This window comes from Camarhynchus parvulus, chromosome 1 (assembly GCF_901933205.1).
Source record: "Camarhynchus parvulus chromosome 1, STF_HiC, whole genome shotgun sequence".
Taxonomy (NCBI): domain Eukaryota; kingdom Metazoa; phylum Chordata; class Aves; order Passeriformes; family Thraupidae; genus Camarhynchus; species Camarhynchus parvulus.
The window spans coordinates 30,998,366-31,017,663 of NC_044571.1; the positions used below are offsets into that span (position 1 = coordinate 30,998,366).

General features: G+C 41.6%; 1 protein-coding gene across 3 annotated transcripts in view; it reads left to right on the forward strand.

The window, feature by feature from the left end:
• Window positions 1-19,298, forward strand: part of AFF3 (AF4/FMR2 family member 3) — a 321,693-nt gene that overhangs the window by 195,097 nt on the left and 107,298 nt on the right. For all 3 annotated transcript variants that reach the window (XM_030957367.1, XM_030957375.1, XM_030957383.1), the window contains 2 exons: window positions 348-384; window positions 6,108-6,159. In XM_030957367.1, coding sequence (XP_030813227.1) covers window positions 348-384; window positions 6,108-6,159 — 89 coding nt within the window. The remainder of the gene's footprint in view (window positions 1-347; window positions 385-6,107; window positions 6,160-19,298) is intronic.

Sequence of the window (19,298 nt, forward strand, 5' to 3'; positions counted from 1 at the left end):
GTCCATGAAACAATATTGGCCTTCCCTCTGTCTTCTCATCTGAACTTGTAGAAGATAATAGACGAGTTTTGGCTGATCAATACATGAATAGTGAGCAGGAAAGTCATAACAGCTGTACAAGGAATTGCACCATTAAGGGGTTGTTGTGAAATAAGTTTACAAGCCTAATAATTAATGGATTTTCCAATAAATATTGAACTTATTCTTGTAAATGAAAATTACTTTGAAACCAAATGAACAATCATCAGTGCCGTTTGTACTGTTAAGGTAATGTCCAATAATTATTGCAGCAAAAAAAAAAAGATGAAAAAATAATACACCTTCCCTTTTTTCTGTTATTACTGTAGGAGTCACAACAGGGATCTACAGGACACAGCAATACAAGTAAGTACCAGCTCATTTTCTGGCTTCATTGGGTGGAGGGGTAGACAATGACTTAGAAAAAGAAGTGGCTGCTGAAGTAAGGGATCAGTGGAAGACTGGGACAGCACAAAGCCTCAGCAGGCAGTAGTCAGCTATGGACAAATATGGAGAACTGAACTGAAGAGTGACCATCAAAATGTCAGCTCTTTTGGTGGCCTGGGAAGAATAAAAAGTTTTCATTTCACTATGGCTATTCCATTATGTAAATGACAAAGACTGAAAGAGCAAACGAGTGGTTTTTTTGGAAAGCCAGAAAAGAGATGACCTACTTGCACAGTCAGATCCAGACTGCCAGAAAATTGTGCAAGAAAACTTGTAATCATTTATCTTTCATACGCAGTGGTATATTTTGTGGCCATTGCACAGTAATAGGCCACATAAATCTTGCCAAACTAACACTAGATAACATTTCAAAGACCCTATGGCCATGGGTCTTTTTGGCTAGCAGTGTGGGTAGGGGAGTGATGGGTGCTTGTGTGGGTCCTGCTCAGGGCTTTCCAGTGGACTCCAGTTTACAAGTCATGGTGCAGATCAGTAGCACTTTTATTACATTTAACTGTGATAAAAAACTTAGCATCTGTATTGAACAGGAAGATTGAATTGTTCTGCAAAACAAAATATGAATCCTTTCCTTTGACACCTCTGATGGTTGTTGATGTTGTCTTGCATATTAAAAATACATGATTCTAGCCTGCTTTCCACATAAAATTATCACAACCAGAAGAATTATTTTGCTAGCTTCCTGACCTGTCAGCCAACACAAAGGCCAGTTTGCAAATTGCAGGGCTGTGACTGAAGGTGAAAAATGCCCTGAGCTTGTAGATAGGGCTTTGAAAGGGTCTGGTCACCCACTGTGTGAGGGAAAAGACATCCAGAGAGACAAGGCTGGGAGATGCAGGCTTTTAAAGTGGTGTGGCTCTTCACTGGGGAAAGGTCAGCGTGAGGAAGACAATGTTGTGAAGAAACATGCAGTGGTGTCACTTAATTGCTGGCATTGGTTTGATATTGCTGCAAGTACCAGCACTAAGGAAATAATAAAAGGCAAAGGGTATGAGGTTCTGGCAGAAAATAATGAATACAGTAATGAGACAAAGAAGCACAAAAGAACCATAATAGAGTGGTATGCAAACACAGGCAGAGGCACAAGCCTGACAAACACACCAGCTGAGCTGAGGGCTCTGCAGTGACATCAGAGGCCACAGTAGTTGGCCAGCTTTGGTTCTAGCTGAGTATTTCCTTCTTCCAACACTTGAATAAAATGTGTTGTTCTGCAGATTTAATGAAACCTGCATTCCTGTGTGTTACAAAATTGATCCTGTGACCTTACAACTTTTCCCTGCTTCTTACTCCTGTGGTCTCCGACTCCACTTCACTTCCTATTCTCCCACCCCTCCTACATCCCCATGCTCCAGTTTCTCCTCTCTTCATTCATCCTGCTCAGTAAAATCTGCAGCTGGGCAGAAGCTACACTTGGTACTGCCTAGCTGATGGCAACCAAACAGAAGAACGGGTGGACCCATGCAGAAAAATTTTCTTCATTGGTGGCAAAAGCTAGAGTCACTGTTGGGTGCCCAGACACATTTTCTAACATCACAGAGAGAGTCTGACTACCTCTGAGAGCTGCATCCATGAGAATTCCTGTTGAAGTGCTGGAATAAGATATCAGATAAAACACAGTTAGAATGAGATATAGACTTTACCAGTCATCTATGTCAAACTCAAGCGAAATTTGGGAAAAAATTATTCAGATGTGTGGTGGGTTGACCCTGACTGGACGCCATGTGCCCACCAAAGCTGCTCTATTACTCTCCTGGACACAAGAGAAAATAAAACAAAAGGATCATGGGTGGAGATAAAAACAGGGAGACAGCACTCACCAGTTACCATCATGGGCAAAACAAACTCAACTTGAGAAAATAAATTTAACTTATTACCAATCAAATCAAAGTAGGACAATGAGAAACAAAATCTTAAAACCTTAAAAAATACCTTAAAAGCACCTTCTCCTCACCCATCTCTTCATCCTGGGCTCAACTTCACTCCCAAATTCTCTACCTCCTCCCCACCAGCAGTGCAGGGGACCAAGGAACAGGAGATGCAGTCAGGAAATCAAATCACACCTTGTCTGACACTCCTTCCTCCTCAGGGAGGGGACTCCGCACACTCTTCCCTGCTCTGGTGTGTGGTCCCCCCCACATGAACTTCATGAACTTCTCATGAGCCCTTCCCACAGGTTTGCTTCTCATAAACTGCTCCAGCATGGGTCTCTCCTCCTCAGGGAGCAGTCCTTCAGGAACAGGCTGCCCCAGCATGGGTCCCACACAGGGTCACAGGTCCTGCCAGCAAACCTACTCCAGTGTGGGCTCCTCTCTCCATGGGTCCCCAGGTCCTGCCAGGAAATATTAGCAAATTACTCTGTGAGAAAGAGCTCTAATGGTCAATGTATTGTGTTATCCAAGTGCACATCTTCAGAGTCCCAGTTAGCTGTTTTTTCCCATTGCACCCTGACTTCTTTGGAGTGGCTCTTGAGCCTGTCATTTGCAGTGGTTTTACTGCAGCTGCCAACATTGTCTTTCTCATGGATAGCATTTGCATTTCTGTCATCCTTCCCCCACAAGGAAGTCAAAGCATTTAAAAACTCATAATGGCTGAAATTATACAACTCCATCACAATAAATATCATTTATCCCTGTTACCCAGAAAGGGAAATTTAATCTGATTGAGTGATTCACCAAAATTCCAACTAAGAGGAGAAAACTCCTTTTCTGGCCACCCACTATTCAACAGGGGAATCCTACAAAAGTTAATTTGACATTTATTTTGAAATTTGAGCAATCTGGACACATCTTCTGCTTGTATCTAAAAAGGTTGGGTAAGAAGTTGTGTGAGAGGAGGCAGAAACTAGCAAAGACCTCCCAGTGCTGTGGCTAAGGATCTGTGGACTGACTGTTTCCACTGTGTATTTTCTGCATACATCCACTGACACACACCTGTTTCAGGAGACATGCTCAGTGCTTAGCATCTGAAATAAAATGTGCTAACAGCAATCCCATAGCAAGGTGGGTAGCCTGTTCTTTGTTAATTCCAAAAAGGCTGAGAAAAACAATGGTTCACACAAATTTGTCCATAAGAAGCAGTCAGTACTAGAGAAGATTTAGCAGTTCAGCAAATGCCAGCCTCCCTCAATGGTAGCTGCATGCATTTGACAGGTTACATTAAAAAATCAAAAGCAAATCTTAATTTGGTCACGAGTGAGTGTAAAAAAAGCCAAGTAATTGTAACAGGTAATTACCTTTTACATACCCTTACCCAAAAATATTATCTGTACCATATCTGTGACATTCACCTATGCTTAGGCTATGCACATTTGTAAAATTTCTACATTTCAGTCAAGTGAGAATGAAGTTGGTAAGAACTGATAAAGCATTAATGGCCAGATTTTCTACTCTGATAGGCTGTACTGATGCATTTCTACCATCTGTACAGGCTCTGTCCTTCCTCTCCACACAGAAGTATGTTAAGTGACAATTAGCATAAAAGCAGCTACAAATGCTTACGGTAGGGTAATCCATTAATATCCAGTTTGGCTAAATCACAGACATTCTGTTTCCTCACAGTACGTATGCTGTTTCCCTTGTTGCTGCGTTAACATACATTGCTGAAAGTAGAACTGATGTGAACTCTGCTGGCAAAGCACTCAGGAATCCATATTCCCTCTCACACTCAAACAAACCAGTGTTCATGGTAATAATTCATCACTTAGAAAAGACCCAAGTTACAAATAGGAAATCTTTGAATATATGCCAACTGTTACTGTTGGTTTCTTGTTCCAAATTACCATAATGCAGATGAGCTCCAGGGCTCCAGGCTCCGTAAGGCTGACAAACTTATATTGCAGCAACAGCTTCCTAGCCAGCGAGTTCACCATCTGGATATACTTTCTGCTGAAAGTGAAGGGTGACCTAAAGATTATGGAGTGAATGTGTTCCATCCTGTGTGGAGGCCCTGCTCATGCCTAAATTTTAGGGGGCTTTAGCTGTCCTGTTATAGTGAATGCTGAGCTTTCCTAGAGGTTCATGTAGGCAGTGGTGGTTTTGAAGTCATACAGTTTTCCCCATCCTGTTCAGTAAAGTTTAGTCACCTCAGCTGGATAGACACAAACCCTACCAGAGGGGGGGATGACATCTAAAAGCACTGTGTCAAGGTGTTTGAGATACCCAGAACTTCCACTACAAGTCAGCTACCTCCAGAAGGTCACTGTCTAGAGCATCCTTCAGCTTTCTTCTGTACAGCAGTGGAAGAACACTGATAGCAGAATCCTGCCTCTTCTGAAGGCAACAGCAAGTTTTCCAGAGGTGCCTTTACAGCTGCTGCTCTGTGGAAACTGAGGGTGAGGTCTTTGTCAGCAGCAAATGGATGATGTGTAATGTGCATGTGCATGGACTAGGTATCCAACACCCACTGAACCCAACGAGAGCACATCAGGCAGCACCAAAACAGCCTGACCAAAATAAGAATTTCTCACATTTTTTTCAGGAGGAATAGGTGGATTTTGGCTTAACACAGCTCATTATATGGTAATGGAGAAAAACACATCCATCAGTAAACCTGTCACATTCAACCTCTATGCCTCCTTGTCTGCTAGGCAACATAAACTCACATGTAGACAGCTATTAGCATCCAGCAACACACAGGAGCAGCAGCATCTGCACACTCACTAGGCCCAGGATTCAAGTTCAAGGTGATTCAAGTGGAGTAGCATACCCTCTAAATCCATGGTAGAGCAACACAGAAATCTTCCACTGGAGTGCAGCTTTCTCAGGTTACTCGGAGAACATTAATTGCAGCAAACATCAGCCTTGCTGGTTTTTGGCAGGCGGTAGAAAGGAGGGAGAAGGACTGTGCCTGGCTCAGCAGAAGCAGCACCAGCCCACCTGCCTGCAGCCTGCCTCCCACTGTCTGTGCTGTGTAACTAAGTTGTGTTGGGCAGATACATTATTTCGGACCCAGGATGGGGATCATCACAAGCTAGGACCCACATGATTTGTAAGGAAATGTGAAGAGCAATCCCTTGGGCCTCTGGTGCTTCCCAAGCTTTTGGGTACTTGGCTTCTCCTGGCATTGAATACCTAAGCCAAACATAGCAAAGAGACTTCCCCAGCCCCCACCTACAGAAGCTAAAGATCAAATCCTTAATGTGTCAAAATGAATATGAACCAAAATATACACTGGCAGAACTGTGCCCTGATCACTGACTTACTGTCCCCTGCCAGTGCTGTTTTGCTTTGTATGAAATAGTTACTGTTCCTGGAGAAGGGTTCTGGAGCAAGTGCATGTTGTATGGAGTACACTCTCAACAGCAGAGCTGTAGGGCCCTAGAGAAATCCTTTCCATTGCTCCAGGGTCTGCTCTCCCTGGTAAGGTCTGTGTTCTCTAAGCACCTCCTCTTGTGGAGTTCCTCTGCCTACATTTCTGGAGCACTTGTCAGTGACAAGAAGAGTCAAGTCAGAATTGACTCCCTGCTTGCAAATGCTCCAGCTGTGCCCCTGTGGTTGCCTCCACAGCTGTCTGTGTGTGTGGCAGGATTGGTCAGTGTTAGCAGTGAATGAAGCATTGATGTGTCACATCTGAGCAGTTTTCATACTGACCCATTTCTGATGTCATTTTCTTCTTCTCTTTTAAAGGGAAAAGTGATGTAGAGCCAAAGACCCCAGAGAAAAGCGCAACCCATACATCGTAAGTCACATTTGCGTTTAAGATTGGAGAAGGCAGCTGTGTTTTTATCAGATCTGTTGGGCAAAATAGAATTTGTTTGTTTTCATTAAGATAAAGCTCTTTCACTGATGCTTTTTGTAAAACGGCTTTTTAGATAATGACTAAACATTAATTATTCCTAGAACTTCTGCATGCTAGTAAGTCAGCAATCCTTGCAAGTGAAATGGCTCCATATCACACTGAATAGATATGAGATTATTTTTGTGGGTGGGCAAGGCTGGCCTTTAGAACCTTACTTCAACATTACCTTAATGCTGCTGGAGTTTGTCACACTTGCTAAAAAACATCATGTCACATATGCCTTTGATGTACTGATGTAATTTTAAAAGACTGCAGTCTGCAGCTTCACCTCTGAATTACTTGAAATCCAATTACAGTTATCTCTGGTCTCTCACGATTTTGTTGATGTTTTTGAATTAACGAAAGAAGTCAAGAAATAGATAGGAACAGGCACTTATAATATATCAGTGTTCACCTTCACTTTAGTGCAACAATAGAAGCTTTTACCATTTTTTACTCTAGTATACAAAAGACTGAATTATTTTGCCAACATCAACCAGTCTATGAAACAGATGGGCTGAAAGCTAAAAAAATTAAAAAATAGCATCAGTCTTCCAAACTAAGGCAAGATGAGTGAATTCTTTTAATAACTATCAGGCAGGAGCATTATGAATTTCTGCAAAATCATTCACCTTTTTAATCCCATTTGAGAGAGAGAACTTCTTGTAGCAGTCAGTCATGTGAGTTTTAGAGTGCATCTGGCCCATAATTTATGTTTTCTGATTCCTGTTATTTAAATTCAGAGCATTATATCATGTAAATCGCACAAGGTGTCACCATTTGTTACATGGCCAATAGTAGTCGCAGAAGGAGGTACAATAACAGTGATTTATTGTGGGACGTTTTGATTTCTGCTGCAAATACGCATTAAAAATCTTCTGGAAATTAATCTGGGAAAAGATTTGACACAGTGTAAGAAATGGCTTGTCCTGCAGATTGTGTTGTGGAATGTAATTATAGTATGCAAGCACATTTAGGCAAACTTATTAAATGAATTAAGCATTAGCAACCTTATGCCTTCTGATAGCATGATTGCTGGGAACATTTAATAGAATGATTTCAATAATTATCATTTTTAAAAATAATATTGCAATAAAGACCAAAAGAAGAAGGGTTTTAATGCCATCTGGAGGTATTTTGGAGAAATGAACACATTTATTTTTCCTGATATTTAGCAATATGTAAAACACAAGCCATCCTCCACAGTGTTTTTCCTAGTTAGTATTTTATTGATGAGGAATGTTCTTTTCTTCTTTATTGGATTAAAACCCTGTAAGATTTCTGAACCACAATAGTGGTATCTCTGAACCCAAAATAAGGGTTCAGAGATACACCCCAATATGATAATGGATTGGATTTGAGACTACATACTGGGTGATATAGTGTGTCAGAATCTGGTTAGGTGTGAAAGGTTCCTTGCCTAATAAGAGATCTTGGTACCTTCTGAAGCTGTGTTGTACTAGATACAGCATATTTCTAATGCTTTTCTTTAAATTATTACTATATTCTAAGGTTACCCCACAGCATACATTGGTTCAAAGAAAAATTTTAGAGGCAGGAACAACTTGTTACTGTTGATAAATTACTGCATTCAGGAACCAGAGGCCCCTCTAGTTAGGGAAATTCCATAGAAGTGGAGGCAAGAGAAAAAAGAGGAGATGAGAAGAAGGGAGCCAACAAGTGTTGTGTCAAAACAGAAGGAAGAAGGTGGGACTGATATAGTTAAGTTGGAAAAGGAATTGCAAACATCAAGTTTTCAGAAAGAGATAAAAAACTGGGAACTGTAGAAGAGAAAACCAGAGATCAGAAACTGAAGACAAGTAAAAGCCATTAGCAAACTAAAGATGTACATGTTACTCAACAGAGGGCTGGATCTGTGAGTGTTAGTGAAGGAAAGTACCTCACATTGATATGTAGGCACACACTGATGCCCCAGTTCTCTTTATGGTACCCTGCTGTTGGCCTTTCCTAGGTTTCTTCTCTTTTCCACCATCTTCTAGGACAGCTTTTTATCCCTGATATCTCAGGCAGTCACAAATACAGAATTCCTCTGCTCTTTTGGGGCTGCAGCAACTCGCACCTGCGCACACGATGCACAGCCAGGAGAACCTGCAGTGCATGCCTGCACATGGACCTGTGAGCCTGTGTGCCTGGGCTCTCTGCAGATGGGTGTTCTCTTCCCTGATGCACCTGGAGAAGACCATGCCTGGGCAAGAGCTCCAGCAGTGCCCAGCTGGAAGCCTCAGGGCTGTACAAGGGGCAGCAATGCTGCCAGGGGTCCCTGTGGGTAAAAAGGCTGTAGCCTCTTGCAAGGTGTCACTCCTCTCACAGTGTCAAAGGAGCCCAGCTGGCATCTCCTGGCAGGGGTGCTAAAAAGGAGCAACACTAATGTAAGAGAGAGATGGCACGTTCAGGCCTGACATGGAGAAACTGTGGATGCACCTCACCGTGAATCAGCGTTTCCCTGTGAAACAGGAACAAACAGCAACAAAAAAACCTCCCCCAAAGTCATGTTTGCCTAGAGGAAAACTACAGAAAAGATAGGGAGGATTAAATTAATGTTTTTTTCTTGAAAATGTATTTTTTATTTTCCTCAGGCATGTTACAAGCCTCACACTCTAGCCAAGCTTATATGATTCAGTGGCAGTTAATTCATCCGTGGTGCAGATATACTACCTCCATCCAAACATTATTTATGCAGCTTCAAAGGACAGGTTGATTACCCTCCTGAATCAGGCAGTGAGGCGTTTGTGAACCAAGCATTAACATGACATCTCCCCTCAAGATAACCCTCATGCCTTGCCCAATGGCTCCAGGTCCTCAAAAACAAACATAACCCTGAGACCTGGAGCCCCAGGAGCAGAGGTGCTGTCTGTAACCTCCAAGAGTACACAAACTGAGAGTGCAGAGTGCATGGTGCTCTGTTCAGAGGCTTTGGGTACAGGAATCATTTGGAGCAGCATTATGCACAGGGGCTTTTCCTGTGTGTCTAACTCCCTGGATAGACTCATTATGACATAGCTCTCCACTGATAATAATATTAAACATTTAAAAAATAATAGGCATTAGATGATGCATATTAATTGATGCAGCATCCTAATGAGGCAGATGAATAAGGGCAGTTATTGCACTGCTAAGGATAACAGAGATGGATTTAGGAGAATAAGACTGATGGAAAAGTGGGAAGGAAATCTAAGCAGAGCTGTATCATTTTGCACAATATTCCTATGGCTTTCACTGCCTTGGCATTCCCAATAATCACCTGAGCTGACACTAAAGAATTGCAATAAAAGGTGCAAACAATACAGAAGTGTTAAGCTGTCTGGAGTCTTCCCCAGTTGATTCATGTTCCTTGTAATTGAATGCTTTTAAAGCCATGAGCATTCTGTATTTGAAGGGGTTTTGTTGTCATTGTACTCAATATATATAGCTCTCTGTGGGTCATATGGTTATAGCTTTGTTGAGCATTTCCAAACTTTTAGGACTGATCAGCAATATCTAGTGATGCTTTGTTCTTTTGGTTTTGTGATCAGAGGGTCAATTTTCAAGGGTCAGAAAATTTTCACAAATTTTGTTTAAAATATCCAATTTTTATTAAAATTCTTTCCCCTCCCTGTGTTTTTACCACCAGAGTCTGGAGAGCTGCATTAAGACATGGGCATGGATGAATGAAGAGTGGTCTTTGGTTTTTGATATTTGCAGTTACACTATTTTAGTCTTTCTTTAACAGATCTGTGTGTCCTTTCAGTAAGCCTCAGATTGTTGTAATTAAAATTTTAATCTTCTGTGCAAGGCAAAGTGATTCTAACCAGTGCACGTGTTTCAGAGGATCTTACAGGGCCACAGAAACTTCTCCCTGAGCTGGGGATCTGGGATCTTCTATCTTCCCATGTGCAAAATGTGACAATAATTAAAAAATGGCACAAATATACAAAGTGCCCAGCATGACTCCTGCTCTTGGAATGACTTTCAATGTACTGTCTGTTGCAATGTTCTTCAGTACCTTTGTGTTTGTAAATGATTTCCAGTTCAGACTACCCAAGGTTAATCATGCCTGACTGTGATTCACTGCTATGCATTTACCTCGACATTTCTAGTGCACTTACTTAATGATATCAGGGCTAGCAACCAGATACCTCAGTGCTGTCTCTTTATTAACCCTCCCACAATTGTTTTCATGCTGAGCTGCTCCAGATTTTTCCCTCCCTTTTTACAAGAGAATTAACTAAGATTGAGGGAGGCTTTTATAATTTATGGCAGTTGTGCAGGTTTTGTCCTTTGCTAGTACTCTCTGAGAATCACAGCAATCACAGTGTGTGTGTGTGTGTGTGTGTGTGTGTGTGTGTGTGTGTGGGCTTGTTTGGTTTTGCCAGGCAGAAATAGATGTTGGCTCTGTTCCCTCCCTGTACTGGTCCCCAGCATCACATGCAGAATGGTTTGCTCAGGGGGATCTTCATTAACAGCACTAAAGTCAGCAGCTTCTAAGCTGCCCATTTGCAGACATTAGTGCTACAGTTTCTTGCCCATCCAACACCTGCTCATCATTCTCACCACCCTGAATCTCCTTCAGGAGGGAAACATGTTGAAGCCACATCACTGCTGTTCTTGCTTGATGTGACATGTTTGTATTGGCATGAGCATCTCATGTTGCGATGCATCTTTCTTCCTCTCTTGTCTTGCCCCCTGTATCTTCAGAGTGGCTTACAGTTATTCAGCAGCTGAAATCACCTGTTGGCTTCCCCCTTCTGCAGTGGGGAGACTGAGGCAGAGGGCTTATAAGGTGCCTGAAGAGAAGAGAGAGAGCCAGTCTCAAATACAGGCGATCAGTTTGAGCAAGTGCTGCCAGCTCACCATCCAGCCCTTAGCCCTCAGGGAGCTTGTCCTCTCACATCTGGCTGTCATGGGGTCTTGACCTCAAGTCTCTCAGGCAACAACTGCAACCTGATGGGACATTGGGAGCTGGAAGAGTAGCTTTAATCCCACCTCACTTCACTGAAAGCCTCGGTGCAAGTTATTGTAAGTTAACCTTGGGCTTTTCCCCAGCTAAAATAATTAGACCACCGTGGAGACTGTCTCATTAATATTTGTACAAAGTGTTGAAAAATGTAATGTCCTGTAAAAAAGCTGAGGATTACTCACCCAGAACAGTAAAGGAAATGGGTAGTAGTTGAAGTTTGCAAAGACAGACTTTGGTAAATGGTAAATGTTCTGAGGAATACCACATGTAGGGAGAAAAGGAGAGCAGAAGCTGCTGCCTTTCCCAGGTGCCTGCAGACATGGTGATCAGTGGCAGCTCCTGCCCCATCACCATTCTCCTCCCATCCTCTCCCCAGAGTTTCAGTCTTGGGACAAGGGTCACACAGTTTAAATTAGAAGGATTTGGCTTTAGTCTTGCTGAAGTGGAGGGAGAGATGGCAAATAGAGAAGGGACAAAGCATGCAAACTGTGGAGGAAAAAACCCTCCAGCGGTACATCTTCAATATCCTTCTCTTTGTTTGCCAAAAGGACCATGATGGATCAAGTCAATTGAACCAGAAAATAACTAACAGATGGGCCTGGAGGACAATGGAAGGGGTGAAATCCATGCTAGTGAGGAAGCTGGTTCCAAAAAAAAGGGCTGCACACACTTTCTTGGGATATAATCCACTTTTCAGCTTTCCAATTAAGATACTGGGGCAACTTTCTAATCTCTCACAGCTCAGCTTGTGGGCATTTTAAATGGCAAGGACATCTGCAGGAGACACATCAGCCAGTGATTTGGTGAAAACTCTTTTAGTAACTCCATGGGTTCTATCCAGGGCTGTCCTGGGACACATCAGTCTGCTCATGAGCCACCAATGACCCTGCTTTGCTGAGAAGCGCGACTTCCAGAGGATGGTAGCCAACATGAAATAGCACCCTTTATGATAATTTTTGATTTTTTTTGTTTCTAAAAACTTTAATATGTCAATGGCTTATAATGTATATCTGTGATGTTTCTGAGAGAAGTCGTGCAGTCCATGGGAAAAAAAAAAAAAAAGAAAACAACCCCTCACTATGATGAATGAAGGCAGTGTTTTTCAGGGTGATGGAGGTCTTTAAAACTGCAGAAGTAAAAGTCTGGTGTTTATCCATGAACTAAGTCTCTGGCAGAAGAAGAAGGCTGGTTTCATTGCGCTATTCCACCTGTTTACTTGAGCCTCAGCTTGCAGAGCTAACCCCTAACACAGCCAGAATCTCACTCTGCTCAGCCAGTCAAGCAAGGGCAGCTAAAATTTTAAAACCCCCTCCTCAGCTCTCAAATTTCCATGAAAAAGTTCCTATTTTCTGCTCTCTTCCCTGAAATATTACCCTTAGTCCATGTGCAGAGTGTTTCTCTGTGTGTTAAATATATAGACTGTTAAAAATGCAATTCTACCATAACTTCCCACCCCCAAAAATGAAGTGATTTCACCTGTGGGATGCATCAGAGTCACTGTGGTATTGTTACAATGCTGATGTGAACCTTTCCTGCCAATTCCTAACCTTTTCTGAGCACAGATTTTTTGAGTTTACAGAGCACAATGCTGCTGATAGTTCACAAAAAAACTATTGTAAGTTGACACCAAGAAGTCTATTTTCTTCAAATGCTATAAAGACATTTTCTTGGAAGACATTTGCTCACACACATCTTGAGTGAATCTGTCTTTAAGGTCTACAAAGTTAAGGAGAAAGAATAAATTTGTATTACTGGTCATCTTTTTGCCATGTAAAAAATATAGACACACAGTAGTCAAAGTTTATACAAGCAAAAATAATCTTTAAATAGCACCTAAAGTCATAAAAAGATCTCAAAAATATGATTTCCCTGAAAAAAGATGAATTGGAGCTGATTTGTTTGGTTCAGAAAGAAAACATATGGAAACCCAATCTGACCTTAATTGCAGCTGTGGTTTTCCTGGGACAAAACTGAGCTTCTGTTGATTTCAAGTCAGACCAAAAAAAGCATTATCTGAGATGTCAACAAAGTGGGCATAGGTGAATGCTAAATAAAAGTACTACTGAGGTCTGGGGAAGTTTTGTTTGACTCAGATGGGGTGAGATACGGCTTTCACTGTCCTATTTTTAAATGCTATCCCTCTCTTTTACCAGATATAACAAATAGCTTGCATTAACCACCCTTATGGCTCAATGCAGAGTTTTATTTGTAAAGTATCCTTGATGCAGACCCTCTGGTCTGGTAGCAGCTGGTAGCAGCTTCACCTTTACTATCTACCTGTACTCCTCACACTGTAGGGAAAAATAATTAGTTGCAGGAAGCTGCCCTCATTTTGATGCCACCCTTGGCTCAAAGCTGAAGGGGAAAGTGGTTTTATGCAAGAGAAGCCTTCACTCCAAAAGAGCAGCTTTTGTCCCATTGGAAAACTTAATATTATGCAGGGCATCATTTCTAATTTTATACCAAGTCAAAAAATGCTTCTGTATCACCAGTGTTCATTAAATGCCATTTAGAGTAAATCTGACCAACTCAACTGAACAAAATATCATCATGCTTGAGGAAATTTTTTCCTGTATTACACTGAGAGCATATTTTTCTCTTAGGGACTGTTTTCCTTGGACTTTGTCAATTGTAAGGGACTAATTAGGAATTTTGTATGTGTTATGTATTAGCTCAGAATGCAGTGGCTAAAGAGGGGTTGCCAGGACAATCAGGAGATGCAGGTAGCTGGGAAGAAGCCTGTTTCACGGTCAATGCCTCCAAGAGGGCAGACACCACCAACCCCACGCTGTATTTTCTCTCTGAAGAAAATGATTAATGGAAGCTCGGCGTCTCACATGTTGGAGTCACGTTGTGCGTGGTGCTGGTTTTTGCTGGGCTAAAATTCCTGGTTGCCAGGGTAACACATTTTGGAAATTCTCTACCCTGGGCGAAAGCTGCTGCAACTTGAAACCCGCCGTAGCTGATGCTTGGCTGGGGCACCGCCACTGCTGTGTGTGGGGGGCTGCTGGCTTTGCCCAGGGCTTTGGGGCAGGGAAACAAAACAAAATGGGTCCAAAGGGAAAGAAGAGTGGTTGGGAGCATTCAGTACTTCCAGACTTCCAGGATGTCATAGCCTGATTATTTTCTCCTACACCATGTCAGCCAAAGATGGGGGGGTTACTTCATCTGAGGGCTGAATTGTGGGTGATGGGAAGAGGAGAGGTGTGTGTGCCTGGAGGGTGGGGAAAGGAGGAGGGTGAGAGGGGAGGAAAGAGAGATACAGGGTTCTGGCCACCTGCCAAGAAAAATAACTAACATTTTGCAAAAGAGAAATCCTAAGACTGAGGTCATAGTATGGAAAAAGTCTGTTTCACAGACTCTTGAGCCTGAATACAGGCCAAGTTTTTTAGGGCTTTTTTTTCCCCCTAAATGCAGGCATCCTATTAACATTTGAACACTAAAGCTCGCCCAGGAATGGAAAGATTTTGGTATCTGAAGTGCCTTAGTTTTATACTTTATTGGTAGACAGACATAATTTTTTAATACCAAGGAAGTGAGATTCTGAATGAGAAGCTCCCTCATTTTCCAATTAACTTATTTTATGACTATGAAGAACAAATTAAAGGAATCTAAAGAAGCGCCTGTTTCTCCCACAGAGTGACCAACTCGAAAAAAAGAGACATTTCAAGCTTGGTGGACAACTTTTTATTTGCCATTCAAAATACAAAAAGATACTGAAACCTGAAATGATGAATTTTCCTGTGTGGAAAAGTCTGACTGTTCAGCCATGAATAGCTATGATTTTTTTAAACCTTTATAGTGGCAGGCTGGCAGTTTCATGACAAATTACTTTTCATACCTAACTAAACAAATTATTGAAGTTCTTCTGCCTTAATCTTTGGATTTGGATTAAAAGTCAGAGTGTGGATATTTTTTAACTGAGAAAAAATAACCCTTTGGATTTGTTAGGATGTTATTGCAAGCAAGTTTTCTGGTCTTTGATTTGCTAAGCTACAACTGGAGTCTGCCTTCCTCAGGGTAAGAATATTTCCACATTATCGTTTCACCTGTGGTATTTTAAGAGGGAGAATATTATATCTCAGCATGTATCTTGGCTTTGTGCATTCTGTTCTTTGTTTAGCATGCAGACAAGCCTCATCTCCCAAAAGAGATGTGGAATATATTTATCGGCAGTTTTAGAACTGATGATAGATTTGACAAGCAAGCAGGGTGACACACTGAAGCTATCAAAGCTGGAGATGAATCAGGACAAAGGTTTGGATGAGGTATATTGTTCCTGAGATTCAAAAGGATTATACTTACAGATCATTCCAAAATCAGGGCAACTGTACCACCGACTTACAAAGATAAAAGCTAAGTTTTTCCAAAGGAAAAAAAACAACCACATGGTTTGATTGGCCCACAGACCTTTTATGGCAAAATAGTGCAATTACAGCCGGCATTTCTGCATGCTGATTTTTATTAGTTTTGTAAGATATTTTGTCAGGATTCATTTGTGCTGATTCTCCCTTTCATGGCATAAACTGTAAGCAATTGTCGGTAGAGAGAAGGAGTCTCTCGACATATTTCTTCAGAGACACACTCCAGGAGGTGTGATAAATCAGGTATACTTAATTAAAACAGAACTGATCTGTTACCTGATAATCATGTGAACTTACTGTATATTTAATTGTATTAGAATTTAGTGCAATTGTGGGTAAAAATCCTGTACATTCACCATCAGCTTTTCTACTATCAAAGCAAAGCAGACAAATCAGCACAAATAATATCTTTAAAGTATTTAACAGCACAATACAAACAAAGAATGAGCAAATTACCCTTTTGTCCTTGGCTTGATGACCAATTTTTGTGGCATTTAAGTGGGCATAGAGGGGGCCTTCTGTTCTGAAGTCCCCCAGGGAGATGAGGCAGGCACCCAGATGTGTGACCTGTCTTGATGTAGCTCTGATGAAGGCCAAATACAGCAAAGAGCAAGGAAAAGGTCTGGAGCTGGGAACCCCAGAACATCATAGAACATACCCTCAAAAACAATTTGTCATTACTCTGGTCTATACTGGTTTTAACTTTTGGTCCTAAGAAACAATTCAGGTCCCTGCTCATGTAAAATCCAATTTTTTCCTTATAAAATACAAAAATGTGATATGAGGCACAAACTTTAATACTTTTAATAACTGTAAGCAACAGCAATTTCTATACACTTCTGTAGAAAAAGCAATTAAGCCTTTTGCTGCAAACTGTTAAAAAAATTTGGGATTTCGTCTGTCACATGGGAAGATTTTGATCTCATAAATAATTATAGACAAGCAGGATGCCTTTTAGCAGGACTTCTTCTGTATTATTATTTGAAAGACCAAGAATTCCTGTGAGTACCTAGATTTGTGCTTGTGCTGTGCTGCCTCTCTCCAGATCAGTTAAAGAGCATTTCCCTGAGAGCAGCCTCAGTAAAGCAGGATGGCTGGCATGTGTAGAAAAAAGGGCTTGCTACAAAGTGACTGCACATGGAATGAGCAGGGGGGGAAAAAAAGAGGTGCCCGTGTTTGTCAGAGTGGAGATCTGCTTGTCCTGCCCGTCCCTCCCAGCTGCCCTCAGCACCCTGAGCGTTGTCCCGCAGCTCGGCTGTCCCAGCACAGCTCGGCTGCGCGAGCGGTCCAGGAGCCAGGAAACGCACGGCCAACTTATGACAGATGCCCTGTCCTCTCCTGAAGAGTTTTACTCTTGCAGGCTTTGTATTCAGGAGAAGGAAACCTCTCCCTGAGCCTTCTGCATGTATTTCATTACTGTCTGGTAGTGGCTGATGCCACTCTTCAGCAGGCAAGCTCTTCTGAGGAGCCCCACTGCATCCACAGCAGCATCCTGTGACTGATGCTGAGCAGGCAGGAGTCAGGGACCAAATTGCCAGCTCTGAAGCCTGGGAGACAGTGGAATAAAGAGAGAAGGGGGAAGATCAGAGGTATGGTAACAGAAGACTTGTCATCCAGGATTTTAGGGATTTCATTACTATACGTAACACATAAGACTAAACAAGTATAAAGACATACATAATACATAAACAGTGAGAGGTGGGCAGAAAGCTGAATGCTAAAGGTAGGATTCATAGAAGGACCTATAATACTGATATTATTCCAAATTTGTATATATTTCCCTCAGACAAAAGTAGGTGGATTACTTAATAACCATCATCTCCAGGCCTTGTGAAAAGACTATATAAAGCAACGTGCTCCTTTTAAAATTATTTTGATTTATCTTTATCTAACAGAAATGGCCAAGTATCTCTTTAGCATGATCCCATTTGCCTCAATGACATTGCAGAGCTATGAATTCAGTATGAGAAGAACAACTCTTTCTGTGCACTGAAGAACATAAAAGCTTGGGTGCCTAGCTCAAAAGCAAATACCTTCTGCTCAAGCCGCTTATGGTTTTCTACTTGAGAGAAATTAAAATCTCATCTTATTTCTTTGCATGCTCTTGTCATCCACTCAGATTTTTATTCAAATAAATCTCTGGTTCTTTTCAAAGAATGTCTTCTGTATGAGTTGCATTAGCTTTAAGGACTCACCAAGAACAGCATGGTCCAGGCTGACACTCTCCCATCAGAGAAGGAACTGTATGAATCTTATCCTACAATTCTGCAGCTCTGTTAATTAAGTATTTGATGTCCTAAGAAGCTGCTGCCTCCCAAAGCCAAGGAGAGGAAGCTGCCACACCCCATTTCCATCTTTGGCCTTCAGACACAGTGACATTCAGAGACTTTCCACCCATCACATCATGTTACACAACTCTTCCCCTCTCCCCAGCCCAGAGGGTTGATGAAATTAAGTAGCATGAAAAATTAACCCTACTGTTGTTGTAACACAGCTGGGTAATATGTGGCCTCATTTGCTGCTGCTTTGGTAGTGTTTGATGCTTTGGTAGTGTGGCACTGTGAATGGGGCAGAGGGGAACCTAGTAGAACAAACCCAGGGAACAGCCCCAAAACCCTACCCACTCTCCAGGTATCCTTGGGCACCTTAGGCCCAATGCAGACTATGATTTCTGATTTCCCTTTCCCTGCCTTGTTACTTGCTGTCCATCCTTTGCCATCCACCCCTTCTACTTTTTTCCCCTTCATTTTCTTCGTTGCTGCAACCTTTCTGCTGTTTTCCTACCGTCACATTCCTGGTTTTGTCAGGATTCATCACCTGCAGCCTCATTTCTTTTTGTTTTTCACCTGTGTGAGCCCGCCCATTTTCTATTTCTTCTTTCCAAAACATGTCTCCATGTCTCCTGAAAAACAGAAAAGAAATAAAGAGATGTATGTAGCAAGGGATACAAAAACTACACCCATAGTAGGTCAGGTTTCTGGATTAGTGCATATCATCATTTGCCTCCTTTCTCCTTTGATTTTTCCATCATGTCATCTCTGTTTAATGGTAAAGACTAACTTTTAACTCTTTTGTCAGGTGCTAGGTATTGCCCCAATCTTCCTTTAGGGCACATAGTTTTTCATTACTTCTCTTTTAAGAATCACACAAAAAAAAGAAAATAAAAAAAGAGAGAGAGATTAATATGGAGAAAAGTTTTACTTAGCTACAAAATGTTTTCCTTTTATAACTTTAGGCATGATTGACAGATTGGTTTATTTAATCAAATTGCCTTTTCTGACAGTGTATTATTTAATGAGGGAGTTCTCTTTTTTTGATTGCATAGGAAGTGTGGAAGCATCTTAGAATTTCTGATGTGCTATTTACTTATCCATTGTGTTGGGAATCAGTGTAATTTCAATGTCAGCAGTGGAATTAATAACCATAACTGTTATCTGTCACAGAATGATCTATTTGGGGATTTTCTCAGCAAACCAGGATATATCCCCCATCCTTACACCACAGAAGGAAGTTTTAAAAAATAAGTCAAATTTGAACATGTTTTTGTTTTGATTATCCCTTCCAGCCTAATGGTAAAGGCACATATTTTTGGGCTTTAATTCAGCATGGAGTCACTGATATGAAATCCTTTGGCAACATAAATTATCCCTACTTTTTTCCCACCATTTATTTCACTCTGTTTCTCCAAAACCTCTGTCAAGGATGGCTCCCCATTGAAG